Source organism: Oncorhynchus mykiss, chromosome 31 (genome assembly GCF_013265735.2).
Source record: "Oncorhynchus mykiss isolate Arlee chromosome 31, USDA_OmykA_1.1, whole genome shotgun sequence".
Classification (NCBI taxonomy): Eukaryota; Metazoa; Chordata; class Actinopteri; order Salmoniformes; family Salmonidae; genus Oncorhynchus; species Oncorhynchus mykiss.
The window spans coordinates 25,653,883-25,673,740 of NC_050571.1; the positions used below are offsets into that span (position 1 = coordinate 25,653,883).

The following is a 19,858-nucleotide window of genomic DNA, read 5'->3' on the forward strand; positions in this document are numbered from 1 at the left end:
AGAGAAGCAGGTTGAGGTTTCCAGGGTTAGAGTAGTGCAGAAATAGTTGTATGCTGAGGCAGTGAAGGAAGTTGAGGAAAATGGGTCAAGGGGGAGAGATCCTGAGAGGAGTGGTGTGAGTTGTAGATATGTACCAGTACAAGTGATATATCTTTCAGTAGGATTGGATTTTTAGAATGTATAGCAATGGTTATCAACTGTACTGCAGGGATGGAATGTAAGTTGCAGAAAATTGAGGTTGTGGTGGCAGCTGCAGAGAAGTATTTGGGTGTGTGAGACTTGACATCAGAAGAGTTACAGGGTGTGTTAAGTGGCGGTGTCCCATCCTTTCAGGTTGTTTGCCCGAGGTAGGACTAAATCAATTTAAATAGTGGAGTAGGGTGGTGTTATTTATTTTTTATTTTTTGTGAGTGTTGTGTTAGATGGTTGGGTATTTGTTTATTTTGTTCAAGCAAAGTATAAGGGAGTTGTACTCCAGTCTAGTAGGTGGCGGTAATGCAACATTTATTGGATGCCAACCGCGGTTAAACCTCATCGAAGAAGAAGAGAGACCCTCAGAGATGACTGCTCTGAGAGATGACGTCGCAGCTGGACCCTATTGGAATCTCGAGCTAGGGCTCAGGTACACATCCGAGTCTTATTGGATATGGAAAATCACGAGGGTTGGCCGAGAGGCGAGGTCCTCTCGGAAAAATGTTGGTGTGGTAGCTAATTCGAGCATTTGCACAGCAGCGGACAGTTCTAACAAAAGTAAATATGGCTTATATTGCATGCTCCATACGTTGAAGATATACACAAATACGCTGAATACCAAGCCAACAGAGTCAGTTGTTTTAGAGACCGCTGTTTTAGCAGGTTCGTGCTGACCGACTGACTGCTATCAATGTGCCTGTCATGTTTACGTTTTCGCGCGCGGACCCCCCAGCTAGTTCTCTAGCTAGCAATGCACATTCACTGCATGTTGTGTTGGACTTGCTCGTCTGTAAGCAATGCATACACCTTTACAAATGACAACAAAAAAACAGTATAACGTGCATGAATATACGTTTATAGAGTTATCTATGTGACACAAGACATGTTAAACTCGCATGTCCTAGCCCACAGTGTCTTCATCTCGAGTTGTGTAACGTTACTGTAGCTACATCGCCATAAATCCGGATATATCCGTTTTTTTAAAGTTAATTAACTAAGGTATTTGAGGTATAAATGTTATGTTGATGACAAAGTGTTAACAAAAGCATCGCATTAAAGCTGCACCTTCTGCAAGACCTCTGATCACTCCCTAATCAGCATCGTTTATTTGGTTTGAAAACAATCACAGCAGTATTTTCTTCAGTTTAAAGTTAGAATCTTTACCTTTTTTACGTGGTCAAATATGCCCCAAAAAATCCTGATCTTGAATACAACGTTAGTCTACTATACTGTAACTTTACTGTTGTCCTGTTTAACCTCCTGATGTTTACATGATTCGTCTTGATTGACAGCTGAGCTTCCAACTCTAGAACCTGGGTGACGTCACACAAACCTGAGCCAGGGAGATTAAATATGTCGGAGAAGGTGCAGAACACCTTCAGGTTGCAGCTGTCCTCCGTCATGGACTCCCTGCTCACTGCAGCCGTGTGTGAGATCTCCAAGATCTTTGAGGGCAGTCTGAGTGAGCAGCAGGCAGAGCTCACGCAGAGTGTAAAGGAGATCTCAGCATTGAAGGGGAAGCTGAGGCTGGCAGAGATGAGGTTGAAGGAGGGTGGGAAAATAAAGGTGTTGGATGGTACGGCTGCCAACACCTCTGGGCAAACAGTCACTGACGTGACGACAATTGCTGAGATAGAAGAAGAAGGTAACTTGATATTGCGTAGACAAATGGCAACATACAATTTCAGGTCTGGATAACTGTAGACATGATATGCATTTGTTTCCCTCCCAGTTGGTGTCACCTCAGCTTTATTTTTCTGTGTCATTACATTTCCATTTTTGGGTTTCTATGCAGTACCTGATTGGTGCGAGCCCCTTCAGTCAGAAGATTCTTTAATTCCACCCTCGAAGATCAAAAAGGAAAATGAGTGGCCATGGGTGGACCTGCGACCACTGAGTGTGTCTCTATGGCGCATCCCTAACATCAAACAAGAGGTCAGTTACCTGTCTGGTGTGGGAAACCTACTGCACACCTAAATGTAGCACATGGCTGAACAAAAACATGTCTTCTGTTAATTAGGTTAAAAGGTAACTCTCAACCCCAATTTCAGCCTTCGCCCAACACATTCACATTTTCAAGAAATACATTCAGGTTGGGGGAATTGGGGTGGGTAAACGTAGTTGTACCTGATCCAAACACTTTCTCATTAAAGCATATTTACCAGATGTCAACTGGCATGCTCTGATAATACAATTATGTGCATCACAGAAATATGGCTCTGGACAGTTCGCTCACAGTGGTAAGGTGCTGAGTTTCTGACATCTACTTACAACCTTGCGGTGTAAGTTTGAATCCCCATGAAATGTGGCCTCATGTTTATCGCGTTATTGTATTGGGAAGAAAAGTGCAATCATTACCTTGAAAATTAAGATTAGGGGCTCAATTCAATCCAACTAGCATTGCAGTATTTACGCAGTAGCTCTTTTTCCAATGGTCAAATTAACTCACAGATTGGTCTTGGGTACTGTATAAAAACCTACAACTACTACAAGGGCAACTCTTCTCACAAGTATGCTTTCACTTTTCAGAATTAGAAGTGTGTGGGCACGGGATGAATATTGTAAATAAAGTATTTTTTTAAATGTATATCTGCCCCACGTGGGATTAAATCTCACAATGCGCCACCATTCTGTCATAGCAGTTGGGAAAAAATACAAGTTGAGATGATCACCATTGTCATCTATTTCTCGTTACGATGGATGTAGCTACGAATATAAACGTTTTTATCTTTGTCGTAGAAGCTCATAGATGTGTATGAAACAGTCAGGAAAAATGTTGAATTTGGTCAAATATGGAAATATGCTTTAGTGTCTTTTCAATTTTGTGTAAAGTCAGAGGTCTAGTCAAGGAAGCATAACGCAAACTACACTGCTCAAAAAAATAAAGGGAACACTAAAATAACACATCCTAGATCTGAATGAATAAAATATTCTTATTAAATACTTTTTTCTTTACATAGTTGAATGTGCTGACAACAAAATCACTCAAAAATTATCAATGGAAATGTATCAACCCATGGAGGTCTGGATTTGGAGTGACACTCAAAATTAAAGTGGAAAACCACACTACAGGCTGATCCAACTTTGATGTAATGTCCTTAAAACAAGTCAAAATGAGGCTCAGTAGTGTGTGTGGCCTCCACGTGCCTGTATGACCTCCCTACAACGCCTGGGCATGCTCCTGATGAGGTGGCGGATGGTCTCCTGAGGGATCTCCTCCCAGACCTGGACTAAAGCATCCGCCAACTCCTGGACAGTCTGTGGTGCAACGTGGCGTTGGTGGATGGAGCGAGACATGATGTCCCAGATGTGCTCAATTGGATTCAGGTCTGGGGAACGGGCGGGGTCCATAGCATCAATGCCTTCCTCTTGCAGGAACTGCTGACACACTCCAGCCACATGAGGTCTAGCATTGTCTTGCATTAGGAGGAACCCAAGGCCAACCGCACCAGCATATGCGGTTGGCCTTGGGGTCTGAGGTTCTCCTCTCGGTACCTAATGGCAGTCAGGCTACCTCTGGCGAGCACATGGAGGGCTGTGTGGCCCCCCAAAGAAATGGCACCCCACACCATGACTGACCCACCGCCAGACCGGTCATGCTGGAGGATGTTGCAGGCAGCAGAACGTTCTCCACGGCGTCTCCAGACTGTCACGTCTGACACGTGCTCAGTGTGAACCTGCTTTCATCTGTGAAGAGCACAGGGCGCCAGTGGCAAATTTGCCAATCTTGGTGTTCTCTGGCAAATGCCAAACGTCCTGCACGGTGTTGGGCTGTAAGCACAACCCCCACCTGTGGACGTCGGGCCCTCATACCACCCTCATGGAGTCTGTTTCTGACCGTTTGAGCAGACACATGCACATTTGTGGCCTGCTGGAGGTCATTTTGCAGGGCTCTGGCAGTGCTCCTCCTTGCACAAAGGCAGAGGTAGCGGTCCTGCTGCTGGGTTGTTGCCCTCCTACGGTCTCCTCCACGTCTCCTGATGTACTGGCCTGTCTCCTGGTAGCGCCTCCATGCTCTGGACACTACGCTGACAGACACAGCAAACCTTCTTGCCACAGCTCGCATTGATGTGCCATCCTGGATGAGCTGCACTACCTGAGCCACTTGTGTGGGTTGTAGACTCCGTCTCATGCTACCACTAGAGTGAAAGCACCGCCAGCATTCAAGTGACCAAAACATCAGCCAGGAAGCATAGGAACTCAGAAGTGGTCTGTGGTCGCCACCTGCAGAACCACTCCTTTATTGGGGGTGTCTTGCTAATTGCCTATAATTTCCACCTGTTGTCTATTCCATTTGCACAACAGCATGTGACATTTATTGTCAATCAGTGTTGCTTCCTAAGTGGACAGTTTGATTTCACAGAAGTGTGATTGACTTGGAGTTACATTGTGTTGTTTAAGTGTTCCCTTTATTTTTTTGAGCAGTGTATATTGGCACACTCCACTTACCAAGACCATTACCAAATAAGGTGCGCTGTCACCTGCCTTTATAGCAAGCTTTGACGTGGTACCACCCAGCACATCTGGAAGGGAGTACATTTCAAACCGAACCCCTCCCTTGAGACGACGTGGTACCACCCAGCACATCTGGAAGGGAGTACATTTCAAACCAAACCCCTCCCTTGAGATGACGTGGTACCACCCAGCACATCTGGAAGGGAGTACATTTCAAACCAAACCCCTCCCTTGAGATGACGTGGTACCACCCAGCACATCTGGAAGGGAGTACATTTCAAACCGAACCCCTCCCTTGAGACGACGTGGTACCACCCAGCACATCTGGAAGGGCGTACATTTCAAACCAAACCCCTCCCTTGAGATGACGTGGTACCACCCAGCACATCTGGAAGGGCGTACATTTCAAACCAAACCCCTCCCTTGAGATGACGTGGTACCACCCAGCACATCTGGAAGGGAGTACATTTCAAACCAAACCCCTCCCTTGAGATGACGTGGTACCACCCAGCACATCTGGAAGGGAGTACATTTCAAACCGAACCCCTCCCTTGAGACGACGTGGTACCACCCAGCACATCTGGAAGGGAGTACATTTCAAACCGAACCCCTCCCTTGAGACGACGTGGTACCACCCAGCACATCTGGAAGGGAGTACATTTCAAACCAAACCCCTCCCTTGAGATGACGTGGTACCACCCAGCACATCTGGAAGGGCGTACATTTCAAACCAAACCCCTCCCTTGAGATGACGTGGTACCACCCAGCACATCTGGAAGGGAGTACATTTCAAACCAAACCCCTCCCTTGAGATGACGTAGAGGAACCTTCTTAAGGCACCTCTACATCAGAGTTGAACTGCGAGGGGCAAAAAGAGCTAGATTTGCTACCAAAACACCTAAATATATCACTTTTGCAACGAACTGTCTAAATAAATTGACTTTTCACTATAACAAAGCCTAAAACATCTGGATTTCCATGATTTTATATTTTTTATCATCAAAGTCACTCTTTAAATGTCTGGTTTAGTAGTACTTTGGTGGCGTTTTTGGTTGAGAGCATATTCATTATGAGTCTGTGTTTTAGCAGGCTGAAGATTTTGATAACCACTTGCTGACAGCCCTAGCCAGGAGTCCTCCACGAAAAGGTAAGAGTAAATCATCCTTGCCCCTCGTAATTGTAATTCAGCTCCTGGTGCAGGATATCTTTACTGATCCCGCTCTTTCCGCTCCTCTCTCCTCCAGGGTCGGCTGCGGAGCGGTTGTTAAACAGACGGTTAAAAGACATACCTGAACTGAGCGCGGCCGGGTCAGGGTATGGTTGTGGTTCAGTAGGGCGGGGGCTGAGGAAGACCCATGGTAGTCTGTTGTGCACATTCAAACAAGAAAATCCGGAACCCCAGAGCAGCATCTTATTAGATAAGAATGTCTTGAGGCACAGCACAAGACATGGAAAAGATTGTGACTTACAAAGCAAACACAGAGAGGGGACACATGGGAAAACGAGTGACATAGTGAAAAAGAAGGTAGGAAGGAGAAGAAAGCATTTAAAAATGGAACCTAATGCAGAGGAAGAAGCAACAACCAGTGGAACTGACAAGAGTTTCTGCTGCAAATACTGTGGGAAGTGCTTTCACAGAGAGTTTGGTCTTTCTGTGCACATGAGGTCTCATAACAAGGGGACATACAAATGTCCTAAGTGTCCCAAAAAGTTTCCGTATCCAAGTGCACTCCGTGTGCACACATTGAACAGCCACGGCAAAACAGAAAAAAACAAACCTTGCTCTAACGTCAAAGAAAAGTTGAACTCTATCAACCACAAAGTGAAATCCCTCTCCCCCAGCAGAACAAAGCCTACTTCCCCCAACAACAAACCTCTCTCTTCCAGCAAGGCCAAACCTCTACCCCCCAAAGACAAACCTACCTCCCCCAACAACAAAGCTGGCTCCCCTAAAGGCAGCACACATCCACAACTTTATTCTTGTCACGTTTGCCATAAGGAGTACACTTCTGCAAAATCCCTGCAGGACCACGAACACATTCACACAGGTGAGAGACCGTACCCTTGTAACCAGTGTGGGCAGAGGTTCCGTGTAAAGCAGTTCCTGATACTACATTTGCGTAAAGCCCATGCGGATGTGTACGGGGGTGAGGAGAGCAGCAGATACCTCTCCTGGACTGCACCAGTGGAGGATCCCATTGCTAACGGTGCTGAGCAGCAACCTGCCATTAAGTCAAAGAGCAAAGACGATCGACGTGCAAAGGAAAACAGCAAACGGAAGCAAATGACAGAAACAGACGGCCTGTTTCAATGCACAGTGTGTAAAAAGCTGCTAAGTACACAGATGAGCCTCGTTCAACACTTCCGCATCCACACAGGTGAGAAACCGCTCAGCTGCGAAGAGTGCGGCAAGAAATTCCGCTGTCACCCAATCTTGATCAGCCACAGGAAGTCCGCCCACCCGGGGAAGAAGTACCAATGCCTCAGGTGTGTTCAGCAATTTGAGACCATGGCTGAACGTAAGAGACATCTGCTACAAGTCCACCAATTCAAGAAACCCAACCCGCGGTCCCGCTGTCCTCGCTGTAACAGGACTTTCCACAACAGTAACTCCTTGAGGATCCACTATGAAACTGTCCATGCCTGAGTCTGTCCACACATGGCTCGGCTTAGTCAAGTTGGAGTGTTCAGCAGGACCAGGATCAATTCCATTCAGAAAGTCAGATTGTTACGTCCATTTGAAGTTACATTTGTGATTTGAAAAGTGCTGTTTATTTTCAATTAGTCTTTTTTGTCATCATTGACTGGCTGAGTGAAAAGCGAATTGACCCCAACCCTGGTGGCCAATGAATTAACATGATGCTGAGAGAGGACTCTAAAAGAGCAAAAACGTGTGATTTGGTGGTCAATGTTTGTGATATGGTGCTCAATATGGGTATCACTGATCAAACTGTGATATGGTGCTCAATATGGGTATCACTGATCAAACTGTGATATGGTGCTCAATATGGGTATCACTGATCAAACTGTGATATGGTGCTCAATATGGGTATCACTGATCAAACTGTGATATGGTGCTCAATATGGGTATCACTGATCAAACTGTGATATGTGGTTGCAGGATCACATTTTTAAGTCAGTGCCGGAACAGTTTATGGCATTTTTGATTTCAACGTCTTGGAGCCATGTTTTATGTTTTAGTTTCATTTCTATGTTATTAAGACAAATGTAACATATTCTTTGTACTCTACATTCTCTATGTTGTCAAGAAAAGCACAGGGAATATACTTTTGCTCCATCATTTTTTTTTTTTTTTTTACATTAATAAAATGTATTTACTGGAGGTTGACTTTCTTCAATAGGTCATGCATACTTCAATAGGTCATGCATACTTCAATAGGTCATGCATACTTCAATAGGGTTTTGCATGGATCACCCAGTTTATTAGTGACCTTTTATGAATGACAAAGATTGCACAAACATGGGCAGTAGAGACCTCTAGTAATAAAGGATAACAAATAGTACATGTTCCTCATTTGCAATAATTATTTCAAGTCATTAGATCTTCAGGTACAGTTAAAAGCCATGTTCACATTGAAGTGACTTAAATATTTTTACTTTTTTTTGTGCATATCCAATTTGTATCTGTTCATTTTCCTGCAGTCTGAACAGCCAAACAGCACATGGAATCTGATATTTCAAGCCATGTTTCAAACCACCTTCGTAGGTAGTGTGAAGTCAGATACGAATATGATTCCTGGCAATGAGACTTGTCTGAGAGGTCAAATCTGATTTATTTCCCCGCAAATGGTTTTTAGAGTTATTTGGCATATCTTGTTGCTTGCTAGCTACTATGTTGACAGTTTGACAAGAAAATGTGGTAGCTAACCAGCTTGCTAATTGTTTAAACAAATGAGTGAATGTGCCAGAAAGCTAAACCACTAACTAGTTGACTGCTGTGGCTAGCCAAAAAGGACTTTGTATTGGAAATTGGATAGTCTCATTCTTTGAGGCTTTAAAAGTGTTCTTACACTATGATTTTGAACATTCAAAGCAATTAGGAAACGTCCATGGCATGTGTTGTCACCTTAGCTTGTTGCATACTGTAACTTCTGATGGTTACCAATCAGCCTATACCACTGTGCACACACCCTTAGTTACTATGACAACTAGCGTAGCCGTGTCAGCAAATGACTGCTGTCACAAACAAATCCGATGTGTCACTTGTCACTTGTTTGGCCAGTCAGTATTAAAAAACAGATTTGAAGTTTAAGGCTTTGGATAAAGATAGAACTAACCCAAAATAGTTCATCTGTGTCTTTTCCGATGGGAGCAAATTAAGTATAGTGGGCAGGACCAAGCGCGAGATCCTATTAGCGCGTTGTAGCATGTATTTGCATGTTTTTGTTAGTTAGGGAACGCCTCCTCGGTGAAGTGCGTGTGTGCACAAACTTAATTCGACCTTGCACTCCTAAACAACGCAATTTTTAAAAACTTTGGCGAAGAGTCAAGTCTATAAAATGTAGTGTACTGTGTTCGTAGTTTTGGGAACAGAAAAATGTATTGAGATCAGATGTTTAATCGATGAGAAAAATAGCAGAATGTCGGCCCAGTTTCACCTAGTTCCATCCTCTCCCACTAACCGTGACTGGACATTGGATGCTTCAATTTTATAACCCCTGTGACTTGTCTGGGCTAATCCCTTCTGTCTGTGCTTTAGATCTCCAGGTGTTAATGGAATTACTTCAGAATTTTACAAATTATTTTCTGAACAAATACCTCCCTTCCAATCTGAAGTAAAAATTTTTTAGAGAGTATTAAAAACAATGTTCTCCCTCCTACAATGAATCAGGGGTTAATAACACTGATACCTAAACCCAAAAAAGAAGTGCTGCTCATCGATAACTGGCGTCCAATTTGTCTTCTTAATAATGACTATAAGATATTTATTTACTACTTACAAAAATAATGAAAGAAGTCCTGGATGCAGTCATTGATGAAACACAGTCTGGCTTCATGAGGAACAGACATATTTCTAACAATGTCAGACTAGTATTAGACATACTTGACTACTCAGACCTAATAACTGAGGATAGCTTCATATTATTTTTTTGATTTTTATAAAGCATTTGTCACAGTAGAGCATCAGTTCCTCTTCTACTCCCTTGAGAAATGTGGCTTTGGGGATTTGTTCTGTAAGGCTATTGACTCTATACAAATGGTAACAGCTCTATCAAATTGAAATATGGCACCTCACCTAGATTTGAGTTAAAGAGAGGAATTAGGCAAGGTTGTCCTATCTCTCCGTATCTGCTTTTATTAATCACCCAACTTCTTACAAATTCTTTAAGTAATAGTCCTTTTCAAAGTATTTCCATAGCTGGTAAAGAAATTAGTATAAGCCAGCTGGCTGACGATACTACACTTTTTCTGAAAGACGCTAACCAAATTCCCATATCGATCAATGTGATACAATCCTTTTCCAAAGCGTCTGGTCTATATCTTAACATTAATAAATGTGAACTCATGGCTGTCAAAGATTGTGTGACACCTTCATATTATGGTATTCCAGTAAAAGAAGAACTTATGTATTTAGGCATAACCATTACAAAGGATCAGAAGTCTAGAGGCTTACTCAATTTTAACCCCCATATTAAAACAACCCAGCTAAATCAATGGCTACAGTGGACTTATCTTTAAAAGGTAGAGTCCTAATAACCAAGGCTGAAGGTATCTCTAGACTAACATATGGCGCTCTATCTTTATATCTTGATGGTAAAATAAGCAAGGAGATAGACCAGATGCTTTTCAACTTTCTGTGGAGAAACCGTTCCCATTACATGAGGATAACTGTTGTAATGAACACTTATGAGAATGGTGGACTGAATTTTCTGGACTTTACTACTTTAAATAATACTTTTAAGATCAATTGGATAAAACCATTTCTAAGAAGACCCACTTCTATGGGGAATTTTATTCGTCATCATGTCTTCTCTACTTCTGGAGGCCATCATGTTGGTTTGCCATTATAATATTGACAATGGTCCAGTGAAACTTTCTGCTTTTCATCAGCAGGTTTTCTTGTCATGGTCCTAAATGATGCTTATACATTATTCTCCACGCAGATATTATATATGGAATAATTGGGATATATTGTATAAAAGTACCTATTTTCTTTTAGAATATTGGTTCTGAAATAATATCCTATTGGTGAGCCAACTGGTAAATGCAGAGGGTTTTTTACTCAGTTATGAGGAATTCTTATCACTTTACAAGGTCCCTGTAACACCTAAAGATTTTGCAATTGTTTTAGATGCCATTCCCTCAGGTGTTGCTCTATTATTCAGGAACGTGTCAAGACCTGACCCTCAGAGCCTACCTTCTGTTGACCCTGTTGACTCATCAGTAGGAAGGATTTGTTTCTCTTTTGGTCCATTCAACAACAGAGCGATTACGATCCTTGTTTCAGCAGGATGTTGTATCTATCTATACCTTATGTCATGCCTTATTGGAATGGATTTATTGATAATATCTGTTGGAAAAAAGTTTGGATGTTGCCACACACATCCCTACTTGTTAACAAAATTAAGGAAGTTTCCTTTAAAAAAATATATAAATATTATCCTGCCAATGACTATATGAAGAAGTTTAAGGAAAACATAAACTGAAATTGTACCTTTTGCAATGACCACCCAGAAACGGTGTTGCATCTTTTTTGGCATTGTATTCAATAATGGAAACTGTGGCAAGACATCAGTAGATTTATAATTGAACGCATTTATGAAGATTTTACACTATTGTGGAGAGATGTACTGCTTGGATTCTTTACCTAAAATAGAAATAAGCTGAAACAATTTTATGTAATTAATTTCATTATTCTTTTGGCCAAATTTCATATTCACAAATGTAAATTTACAATCAAAACACCACATTTTCTTACCTTACAAAAATAAATGTAATTATATTTAAAGACAATTAAATACTCTACTAACAAGAAAGCTGTTCGAATTGTAAGTATATGTATGTCCCTTAAGGTCCTTGTGTAATATGATATTGTACCTCCTAGCCCAATTGTCCTTTGTATATTATTTATATATACTTGTGTTCCCACATGTACTTCCTGTATTGATTTGTTGTTAATAAAATAAAATAAATAAAAAAGCTTTAGATCTCACTCATTTCCCTTTTGCGGTCACTCCATCTATCCGGCTGGGAATTGCAAATCCCGTAGAGAAGAACGTCTCATTATCGCGAGATGGAGAATCAACATGGCTCGCTTCCATAGATTTCGCTAGCCATTTTAGTCAATTGAAAAATCCCAAAATCTGAGAGTTTGAGTTATCTACTCGAATTTCAAATGACTCGACCAATAAAGCAAGTACTGTAGCTACATACAGTAATTGCTCTTCCAGGTTTCTTGCGTCTTTGTTAACCAGCTAGCTAGATAACGTTAACTGAGTCTGCCATCCAGAGCTACCCTTGTTCAGCTGTCTAGCTATCTTGATTTGCCTGGCTGCACTCGTCACAGTCTTCAGTGTTTGTTTTAAGGTAAGTCTCATCTGTTGTTAACAGCATGTAGACTGGATATTAGTGGTTTAGCCAGCTAACGAGCAGTGATTCTGGAGGGGTGTGGCGTTGGCTACTTGGCTTTGTAGCTAGTTATGCTTCACAGACTGGCTCAGATCCAGATAACTGGTGGACTGTATAGGAGACAGATGTAGCCAGGTTGACTCCAACATTGCTGTATGTCAGATAGAGGGTCACATCTTTATAAATTACTGTATCATCTTCTACCATAGTGACATCCTCCTCTTCACCACCCCACCTGATTGACAGCAAAGAAGTGCTCCTCTCCTTGGGACTCGGTGTAACCCTCCACCCTATCTACCCCTGTTGCCCCCAGAGCAGGGGGTAAGGACACCACCGTCGCCACAATGCTGGAGTCTGTAAGGAACACGTTTCACGCCCAGCTGGCCACCGTCATGGACTCCCTGCTGGCGGCAGCGGTGTGTGAGATCGCAAAAATCTTTGAGAGCAGTCTGTGTGAGCAGCAGGAGGAGCTGACACAGAGAGGAGAGGAGATCACAGGCCTGAGGGGGAGGCTGGAGCGGGCAGAGAGGAGGCTGAAGAAGGAAGGAGAGGAAGAAGAAGGAGATGGCCTACTGGATGTGGTAGAAGGACCAGTGAGAAAAACAGGAGGAGATGGCAGCCCAGGGCAGCAGTCTGAACCAAGAGCTGGTAAGAAAACCGGATGTCTCATCTGAAAATGATCTTAGGAACATTTTGGTTGAAAACACCCCTAAACTACTGTCTGGTTTTCTGTCCTGCACCGTTTGTTCAGGTTCAAGCTGGGATTCGGATGCGGCCTCTGAGACCCCTCCACTGGTCCAGGACAGCGGATGTAAGAAGTCCCACAGGATGAAAAAGGAGAGAACTGAGCTGGAGGGGTCCTCCATCAAAGAAGAGGTCAGTCAGTCATTCTCTAACACAATAAGAATGTCTGTCTTTCTCTATTTAATTACTGTTTTATTCTATGTCACAAAGATAGTCATGGTGCTTTGAGTTTTCAATGGTTAATTTATTCAAAGGCTGTTAACACAGCTGTGACGCTGGCCCCCACATTAATGTTTTATTCTCTCCCTTTAGCTTAAACATTGCCCTCTTCCACAGTTCGAGGAGCCCCACCCTGCCCCTGTGGAGGGGGAGGGCCAAGGGCCAGGGAGGAGCTCTTCTGCTGGAGGTCAGAGGCTGGGAGAACCCTTGTCTGACACAACAGGGACCAAGGCAAAGTGTAAGGAAGTGTAATCCTTAACCAATCAATCTACATGTTTGTGTTTTACAGTCGCTCCAGGATTTAGCGATTCTGCAATAGATTATTTTTTGGGGTGAATCAACAATTCCTTGCGTATTATGCTAAGGCTTGCAAATTTTCCAATCACCACACTATTATTGCATAAAACAGCCAAAATCAATATTAACATTACCACATAAAACTGTCCAATCACCTCAGTACAAAAAGAGGGCTTTCAATCTTAACCAGTCACTGCACTTTTACTCCATACAATTGTTCAATCAAACCATCAACAAACTTTTCCCCCCGTCAGCGAATTTTCCTGACAAAATCATTGCAAATTGACATCCAAAATGTCAGAATTGCCGCAAGCAAAATCAAGCATTTTGGCCCACAACTATCGCAACTATACGCTGCGATTTTAGAGCAAATAAACCTTGTCTTTTCATTCTGTATTGTATTTTATACTTGTGGAATTGTTGGAATGAGTATATCGAGCCCCCTTCATGATGTTGTTCCTATCTCTTGGTAGTATCCCATTGGGAGGGAGACCCCAGACCTCTTCAGAGCCAGAGCTCCACCTCCTTCTTCCATGGCCCCCGGGTTGGACATTTCTCTCCCAGACCCGACCACAGGTCTCCTGGGCTTGACCCCTGGGCCAGTGGGGTTCCTCTAGAGCTTCAGGATCCAAGCTTCCTGGACCAGAGCCCAGACCAGGTACTAGAGCAGAGAGAGCCCCGGCAGTCACAGGACCAAACCAACCAATCCCAGAGAGGCTTGAGACCAAGAGACGACAGAGGGAGGGGCCTAGTTCATCAGAACCGCTGGTCATTGGCTGCCAAGGATCCAGTCAGACCACACCCCAACGCACATACTCAGAAACACGCACAAGGTCACGCACACACACTGGGCGGGGCGAGACCCTACACTTGCCCGTACTGCGGCAAGAGCTTCAGCTACCCGTCCCACCAGCGCAGGCACCTGCTGCGCCACACAGGGGTGAGGATGTACCCCTGCTTGGTATGCGACAAGAGCTTCCTGACTCCGTCAGAGCTCACGGTGCATACCCGCGTCCACACAGGGGAAAGACCGTTTGGCTGCACCCAGTGTGGAAAGCGTTTTGCCCGCAGCGGGAACCTCCGGGCCCACCAGAGAGACGTCCACCTGGGGAAGAGACCCTTTGTCTGCCAGGAGTGTGGCAAGAGGTTCGCCCACAGGGGCAACCTGAGGGTGCACTACCAGAGGGTACACCAGGGCCTGCCATACCATGAGGATGAGTATGACCAGGATGGCAACACTCTCCCCTCTACTGGGTAAAGGGTCAACAGGGTCACATTCAGTAGGAGCTAATGGGAGAAACATTTTAAAATGGAAAATGAGTGTTCTTGCAGTGCATTTGGAAAATATTCAGACCCCTTGACTTTTTCCACATTTTATTATGTTATAGCCTTATTCTAAAATTGATTAAATTGTTATTTTTCTCAATCTACACTCAATACCCCATAATGAATAAGCAAAAACAGGTTTTTAGAATATTTTGCATATGTATAAAAAATAAACCTGGGGAATAGTTACAGGTGAGAGGAGGGGGGATGAATGAGCCAATTGTAAGCTGGGGATGATTAGGTGACTGTGATGGTATGAGGGCCAGATTGGGAATTTAGCCAAGACACCGGGGTTAACACCTCTACTTTTACAATAAGTGCAACATCCCATCTGAAAGACGGCACCCGACACAGGGCAATGTCCCCAATCACTACCCTGGGGCATTGGGATATTTTTTTAGACCAAAGGAAATAGTGCCTCCTACTGTCCCTCCAACACCACTTCCAGCAGCATCTGGTCTCCCATCTAGGCACTGACCAGGACCAACGCCGCTTTGCTTCAGAAGCAAGCCAGCAGTAGGATGCAGACCCTTTACTCATTACATTGTTTAAACACCTTTGGCAGTGATTACAGCTTCGGGTCTTATTGGGTATGACACTACAAGCTTGACACACCAGTATTTGGAGAGTTGTTCTAATTCTTTGTAGATTCTCTCAAGCTCTGTCAGGTTGGATGGGGAGCGTCTCTAGAGATGTTCTATTGGGTTGAAGTCTGAGCTCTGGCTAGGACATTCAGAGACCCGTCCCAAAGCCACTACTGCATTGTCTTGGCTGTGTGCTTTGGGTCGTTGTCCTGTTGGAAGGTGAACCTTCATCCCAGTCTGAGGCTGAGCGCTTTGTAGCAGGTTTTCATCAAGCATCTCTCTGTACTTTGCTCTGTTCATCTTTCCCTTGACTGGTCTCCCATTCCCTGCCGCTGAAAAGTATCCCCACAGCATGATGCTGCCACCACCATGCTTCACCGTAGGGATGGTGCAAGGTTTCCTCCAGATGTGATGCTTGGCATTCTGGCCAAAAAGTTCAATCTTGGTTTCAGCAAAACAAAGAATCTTATTTCTCATTGTCTGAGAGTCCTTTAGGTGCCTTTTGGCAAACTCCAAACAGGCTGTCGTGCCTTTTTTACTCAGGAGTGGCTTCTGTCTGGTCGCTCTACCATAACGGCCTGATTGGTGGAGTGTTGCAGAGATGGGAGAACCTTCCAGAAGGACAACCATCTCCACAAAGGAACTCTGGAGCTCTGCCAGAGTGACCATCGGGTTCTTTCTCAGTTTGGCCAGGCGTCCAGCTCTAGGAAGAGTCTTGGTGGTTCCATAATTTTTACATTTAAGAATTATGGAGGCCACTATGTTCTTGGGGACCTTCAATGCAGAAGACATTTTTTGGTACCCTCCACCCCCCCCCCCCCCAGATCTCTACCTTGACACAATCCTGTCTTGGAGTTCTACAGACAATTCATTCAACCTCATGGCTTGGTTTTTGCTCTGACATGCACTGTCAACTGTGGGACCTTATATAGACAGATGTGTGCCTTTCCAAATTAGGAAAACAATTCATTTAGTCCGTTTTAGAATAAGGCTGTAACGTAACAACATGTGGGGGAAAGGAAAGGGATCTGAATACTTTCCTAATGCCCTGTATTTAGCATGTTGTCTTCTATGAATTAGGCCTACCTGCACATCTGTCTGCATTTTAAACTCATGTCCCATAGGAATGACTCCACCTGTCAAGAGACAATGATGAAGACAGGAAATGGTGAGAGCGAGAAAGGAAAGCAGCGCTCCCTGCGGAAGGAAGAGAAGGCATTTCTAAGTGTTGCATCATTTAAAGGGTTGTTATATTGTTAGTAGTGTTTTTATACTGAGAGACTGTGCTTTTACCCTTTACTCTACATGGTTGTGTATGTTAGCAAAAGTGACAAACGTGCAAACTGATTGATTATGAATGATACGATTAGCATAACATTCCCTATTTTGTGTCGTTAGTCATCCTCCACGTGTAGTGTTCATATAAAGTAATTAACCAAAATAAAACCAGATGTATTCACAGTCGATCTTGCAATGATGATACAGTATCTTATTTCTGAATATGCTTTCTTTGGTCCATAAGGTAAGGAAAAGCAGGAACAAGATTTTAGAAGGTACTGTACTTTTTGGGGGGGAGTGCAGTACCATTGATTGCCACCAGAGAGCAGTCTTACTGCTGTGTTCTCCCTTATAATGCATAGAAGACATGCACTGACAGTATAGTAGGCTGGTTGAAGACGTCGGCCTCGTCAGCACGTTTTACGTCTAGTGTGTGTGAAGCATTATTGGCCTTGCAAGTCACATTCTCTGCTTTAACAGAGAGAAGTCCTTTTCCCCTGTTCCCTCAGGTTATGTCAGACTGTTCTGCCGACCTGTTCGAGGAAGGCTCCACACCACTCTCTCACTTGAGTATCTTACCTAGTAAGTTTCAGATCAAATTGAGCTTTTTTGTAGCTTTGGCAACTATGTATGCGTTTTCTATACCTGTTCACTCCTCTCCCAGTAGGCTTTACAGACACTCCCCACCCCTTGGCTGCAACCCTTCTAATTTAGTGTACCCTGCACACACAACCCATATGGAATTGCTGGTCTCTGGCAGCGATTGGAACTGACAATTTGCGATCAAGAATGCGGAGTTCATCCCTTCAGGCCCTTTCCTGATAGAGACATTGATCACCTCACCCCAGAGAACACTGCTACTCCAGCTGCTCTCTCTTCATCTGACTACGTTTTCTCTCATAGTCTGAGAGCATCTGGTCGTTGTGGTGGCACAGGGCTACTAATTTCTCCTAACTGGAGATTTTCTCCTTTCTTCCTCTCACCTGTCTCCTCATTTGAATTCCCTGCTGTCACTCACTTGTCCACTCAAGCTTAGGATTGTTGACATCCATTGCCCACCAGGTGTCCTAAGAGTTCCTCAATGAGCTTGACACCTTGATAGGCTCATTTCCTGACAATGGCTCGCTGCTCTTGATTTCTTTCCAACTCTCTTTCCCCTCCTTGCCTCTTTTGACCTCACCCTTTCCCAGTCCCCTCCCACACACAAGACAGGTAATACACTTGACCTCACCCTTTCCCAGTCCCCTCCCACACACAAGACAGGTAATACACTTGACCTCATCCTTTCCCAGTCCCCTCCCACACACAAGACAGGCAATACACTTGACCTCACCCTTTCCCAGTCCCCTCCCACACACAAGACAGGCAATCCCATCTGACTACAAAATGGCCCAAGTCACTCCCCTCCTCGAGAAATGAACACTTGACTACTCTGACGTCAAAACAAACAAATCCCTTTCTTTTCTTTCCCAAACACTTGAGCGCGCTGTCTCTGACCAACTCTCTTACTATCGCAGAATGATCTTCTTGACCCTAACCAGTCAGGCTTCAAGACGGGTCACTCAACCCATACTGCTCTTCTCTTTGTCACGGAAGCTCTCAGCACCCCCAAAGCTGACTCTCTCTCCTCTGTTTCATCCTCCTAGATCTATCTGCTGCCTTTGACACAGTGAACCATCAGATCCTCCTCTCCAGCCTCTCAGGGCTGGGCGTCTCAGTCTCTGCACATACATTTCTGCGTGCCTGGCAGATATCTCAGCTTGGACATTGGTCCACCACCTCAAGCTCAACCTTGACAAGACAGAATTGCTCTTTCTCCAGGGGAAGACCTGCCTGCTCCAAGACCTCACCATCACAAGTGCATTTATTTTAAGATTGTTAGGTGGGACGACCACATATCACAGTCATAGTAGGTACATTTTTCCTCAAAGAAGCTATCAGCAAAGTCACTGCTAGTACGCGGGGGGTTTGGGTTGAGAAGGGGGGGTTGCTGTGGGATTATTTAACATAAGTCTTTGAAGAGGTAGGGTTTCAGATGTTTTTGGGAATACCACCAGGGACTCTGCTGTCCTAGCTTACGGACAAGATGGTTCCACCATTGGGGTGCCAGGACAGAGAAGAGTTTGGACTGGGCTGAGCGGGAGCTGCCCTCCCGTAGGGATGGGAGGCCCAAGATACCAGAGGTTTCAAAACGGAGTGCTGGGGTGTAGGGTTTGAACGTAGCCGGAAGGTAGTGAGGGACTGTTCCTCTTGCTGCTCCGTCCGTATGCATGTCCCACAGCACCCCCCCCCCCCACCCCCCATGCCATTCCAGGGGCTAACACTCGCACTTGACTTTTCCCCCCTTACGAGCTTTGACTTTTCTGATTTAAATGAAAATGTACTTACTATGACTGTAATATGTGGTTGTCCCACCTAGCTATCTTAAGATTAATGCGCTAATTTGTAAGTCGCTCTGGATAAGTGTCTGCAAATGACTAAAATGTATACTGTGAACAGGTATTCTTGATTAGTATCTCTTTCTCGCTTTGTCTTCTGTCTCTTTATCCCTCTATTTCTCTCACTCACACACATACACACCCACCTGAATACGGAGTAGCTTTCTGGGTGGGTCGATTTCCTCATGCTACTGAGGCCATGATTTGTTCATTGAAACATTACATTCTCTGACCTCTCCCCTCCCCCAAGGTCTGTGGGGTTGAACTGTTCCATTACAGACCCAGGGCTTTAGTGTAATAACACCTCTCAGCCCTCACAGAGAGCACAGAGGGAGAGGAATCACTGTGTGTGTGTGTGCACGCACTGTGTGGGGGCTAGAGAGAGTGGTGTACACCGGGTGTGCGTTAGGTCACTGGGTTTTGTGTGTGTATTGAGGAGGAGGTTGATCTTGTCATTCATGTTTGTTTGTGTGGGGGCTAGAGAGAGTGGTGTTATAGCTTTGCTCTGTGCATATAGAGGTTTTGCTGTGTTTTCTGTTGATATATTTTGCTATGTATATACATCGAGTGTAGAAAACATTAGGAACACCTTCCTAATATTGAGTTGCACCCACTTTTGTCCTCAGAACAGCCTCAATTCATTGGGCATGGACTACAAGGCATCAACAGTGTTCCACAGGGATGCTGGCCCATGTTGACTCCAATGCTTCCCGCAGTTGACTGGATGTCCTTTGG

The 19,858-nt window shown here is 44.3% G+C and overlaps 2 protein-coding genes across 9 annotated transcripts; both read left to right on the plus strand.

Annotated features, from left to right (window-relative positions):
* Positions 1-498: 498 nt before the first annotated feature.
* LOC110504847 (zinc finger protein 69) lies at positions 499-10,118 on the plus strand. 5 transcript variants are annotated; one of them, XM_021583702.2, is made up of 5 exons: positions 499-622; positions 1,485-1,837; positions 1,988-2,127; positions 5,734-5,794; positions 5,892-10,118. In XM_021583702.2, exons 2-5 carry the CDS (start codon positions 1,546-1,548, stop codon positions 7,292-7,294), a joined length of 1,896 nt encoding a protein of 631 aa, XP_021439377.2. In that variant the 5' UTR covers positions 499-622; positions 1,485-1,545; the 3' UTR covers positions 7,295-10,118. The 5 variants fall into 5 exon arrangements, with proteins under 5 accessions (XP_021439377.2, XP_021439375.2, XP_036826349.1 ...); XM_021583700.2 differs by having other exon boundaries at positions 618-750; XM_036970454.1 differs by having other exon boundaries at positions 618-750; positions 5,737-5,794.
* A 1,729-nt stretch (positions 10,119-11,847) lies between these two features.
* LOC110504848 (zinc finger protein 629) lies at positions 11,848-16,873 on the plus strand. Of its 4 annotated transcripts, none has more exons than XM_021583704.2 (6): positions 11,848-12,195; positions 12,447-12,885; positions 12,989-13,113; positions 13,294-13,438; positions 13,971-14,751; positions 16,532-16,873. In XM_021583704.2, exons 2-6 carry the CDS (start codon positions 12,582-12,584, stop codon positions 16,665-16,667), a joined length of 1,491 nt encoding a protein of 496 aa, XP_021439379.2. In that variant the 5' UTR covers positions 11,848-12,195; positions 12,447-12,581; the 3' UTR covers positions 16,668-16,873. The 4 variants fall into 4 exon arrangements, with proteins under 4 accessions (XP_021439379.2, XP_021439380.2, XP_036826111.1 ...); XM_021583705.2 differs by having other exon boundaries at positions 13,318-13,438; XM_036970216.1 differs by having other exon boundaries at positions 12,551-12,885.
* The last annotated feature ends 2,985 nt before the right edge of the window (positions 16,874-19,858 follow it).

Excerpts from the sequence above, each read along its gene's own strand:
- LOC110504847 (XM_021583702.2), top strand. The coding sequence starts at position 1,546 with ATGTCGGAGAAGGTGCAGAACACCTTCAGGTTGCAGCTGTCCTCCGTC. Across the intron at positions 1,838-1,987 it reads TGCTGAGATAGAAGAAGAAG|TACCTGATTGGTGCGAGCCC; the intron begins GTAACTTGATAT and ends GTTTCTATGCAG. Across the intron at positions 5,795-5,891 it reads CAGGAGTCCTCCACGAAAAG|GGTCGGCTGCGGAGCGGTTG; the intron begins GTAAGAGTAAAT and ends TCTCTCCTCCAG.
- LOC110504848 (XM_021583704.2), top strand. The coding sequence starts at position 12,582 with ATGCTGGAGTCTGTAAGGAACACGTTTCACGCCCAGCTGGCCACCGTC. Across the intron at positions 12,886-12,988 it reads GCAGTCTGAACCAAGAGCTG|GTTCAAGCTGGGATTCGGAT; the intron begins GTAAGAAAACCG and ends CCGTTTGTTCAG. Across the intron at positions 13,439-13,970 it reads AACAGGGACCAAGGCAAAGT|TATCCCATTGGGAGGGAGAC; the intron begins GTAAGGAAGTGT and ends ATCTCTTGGTAG.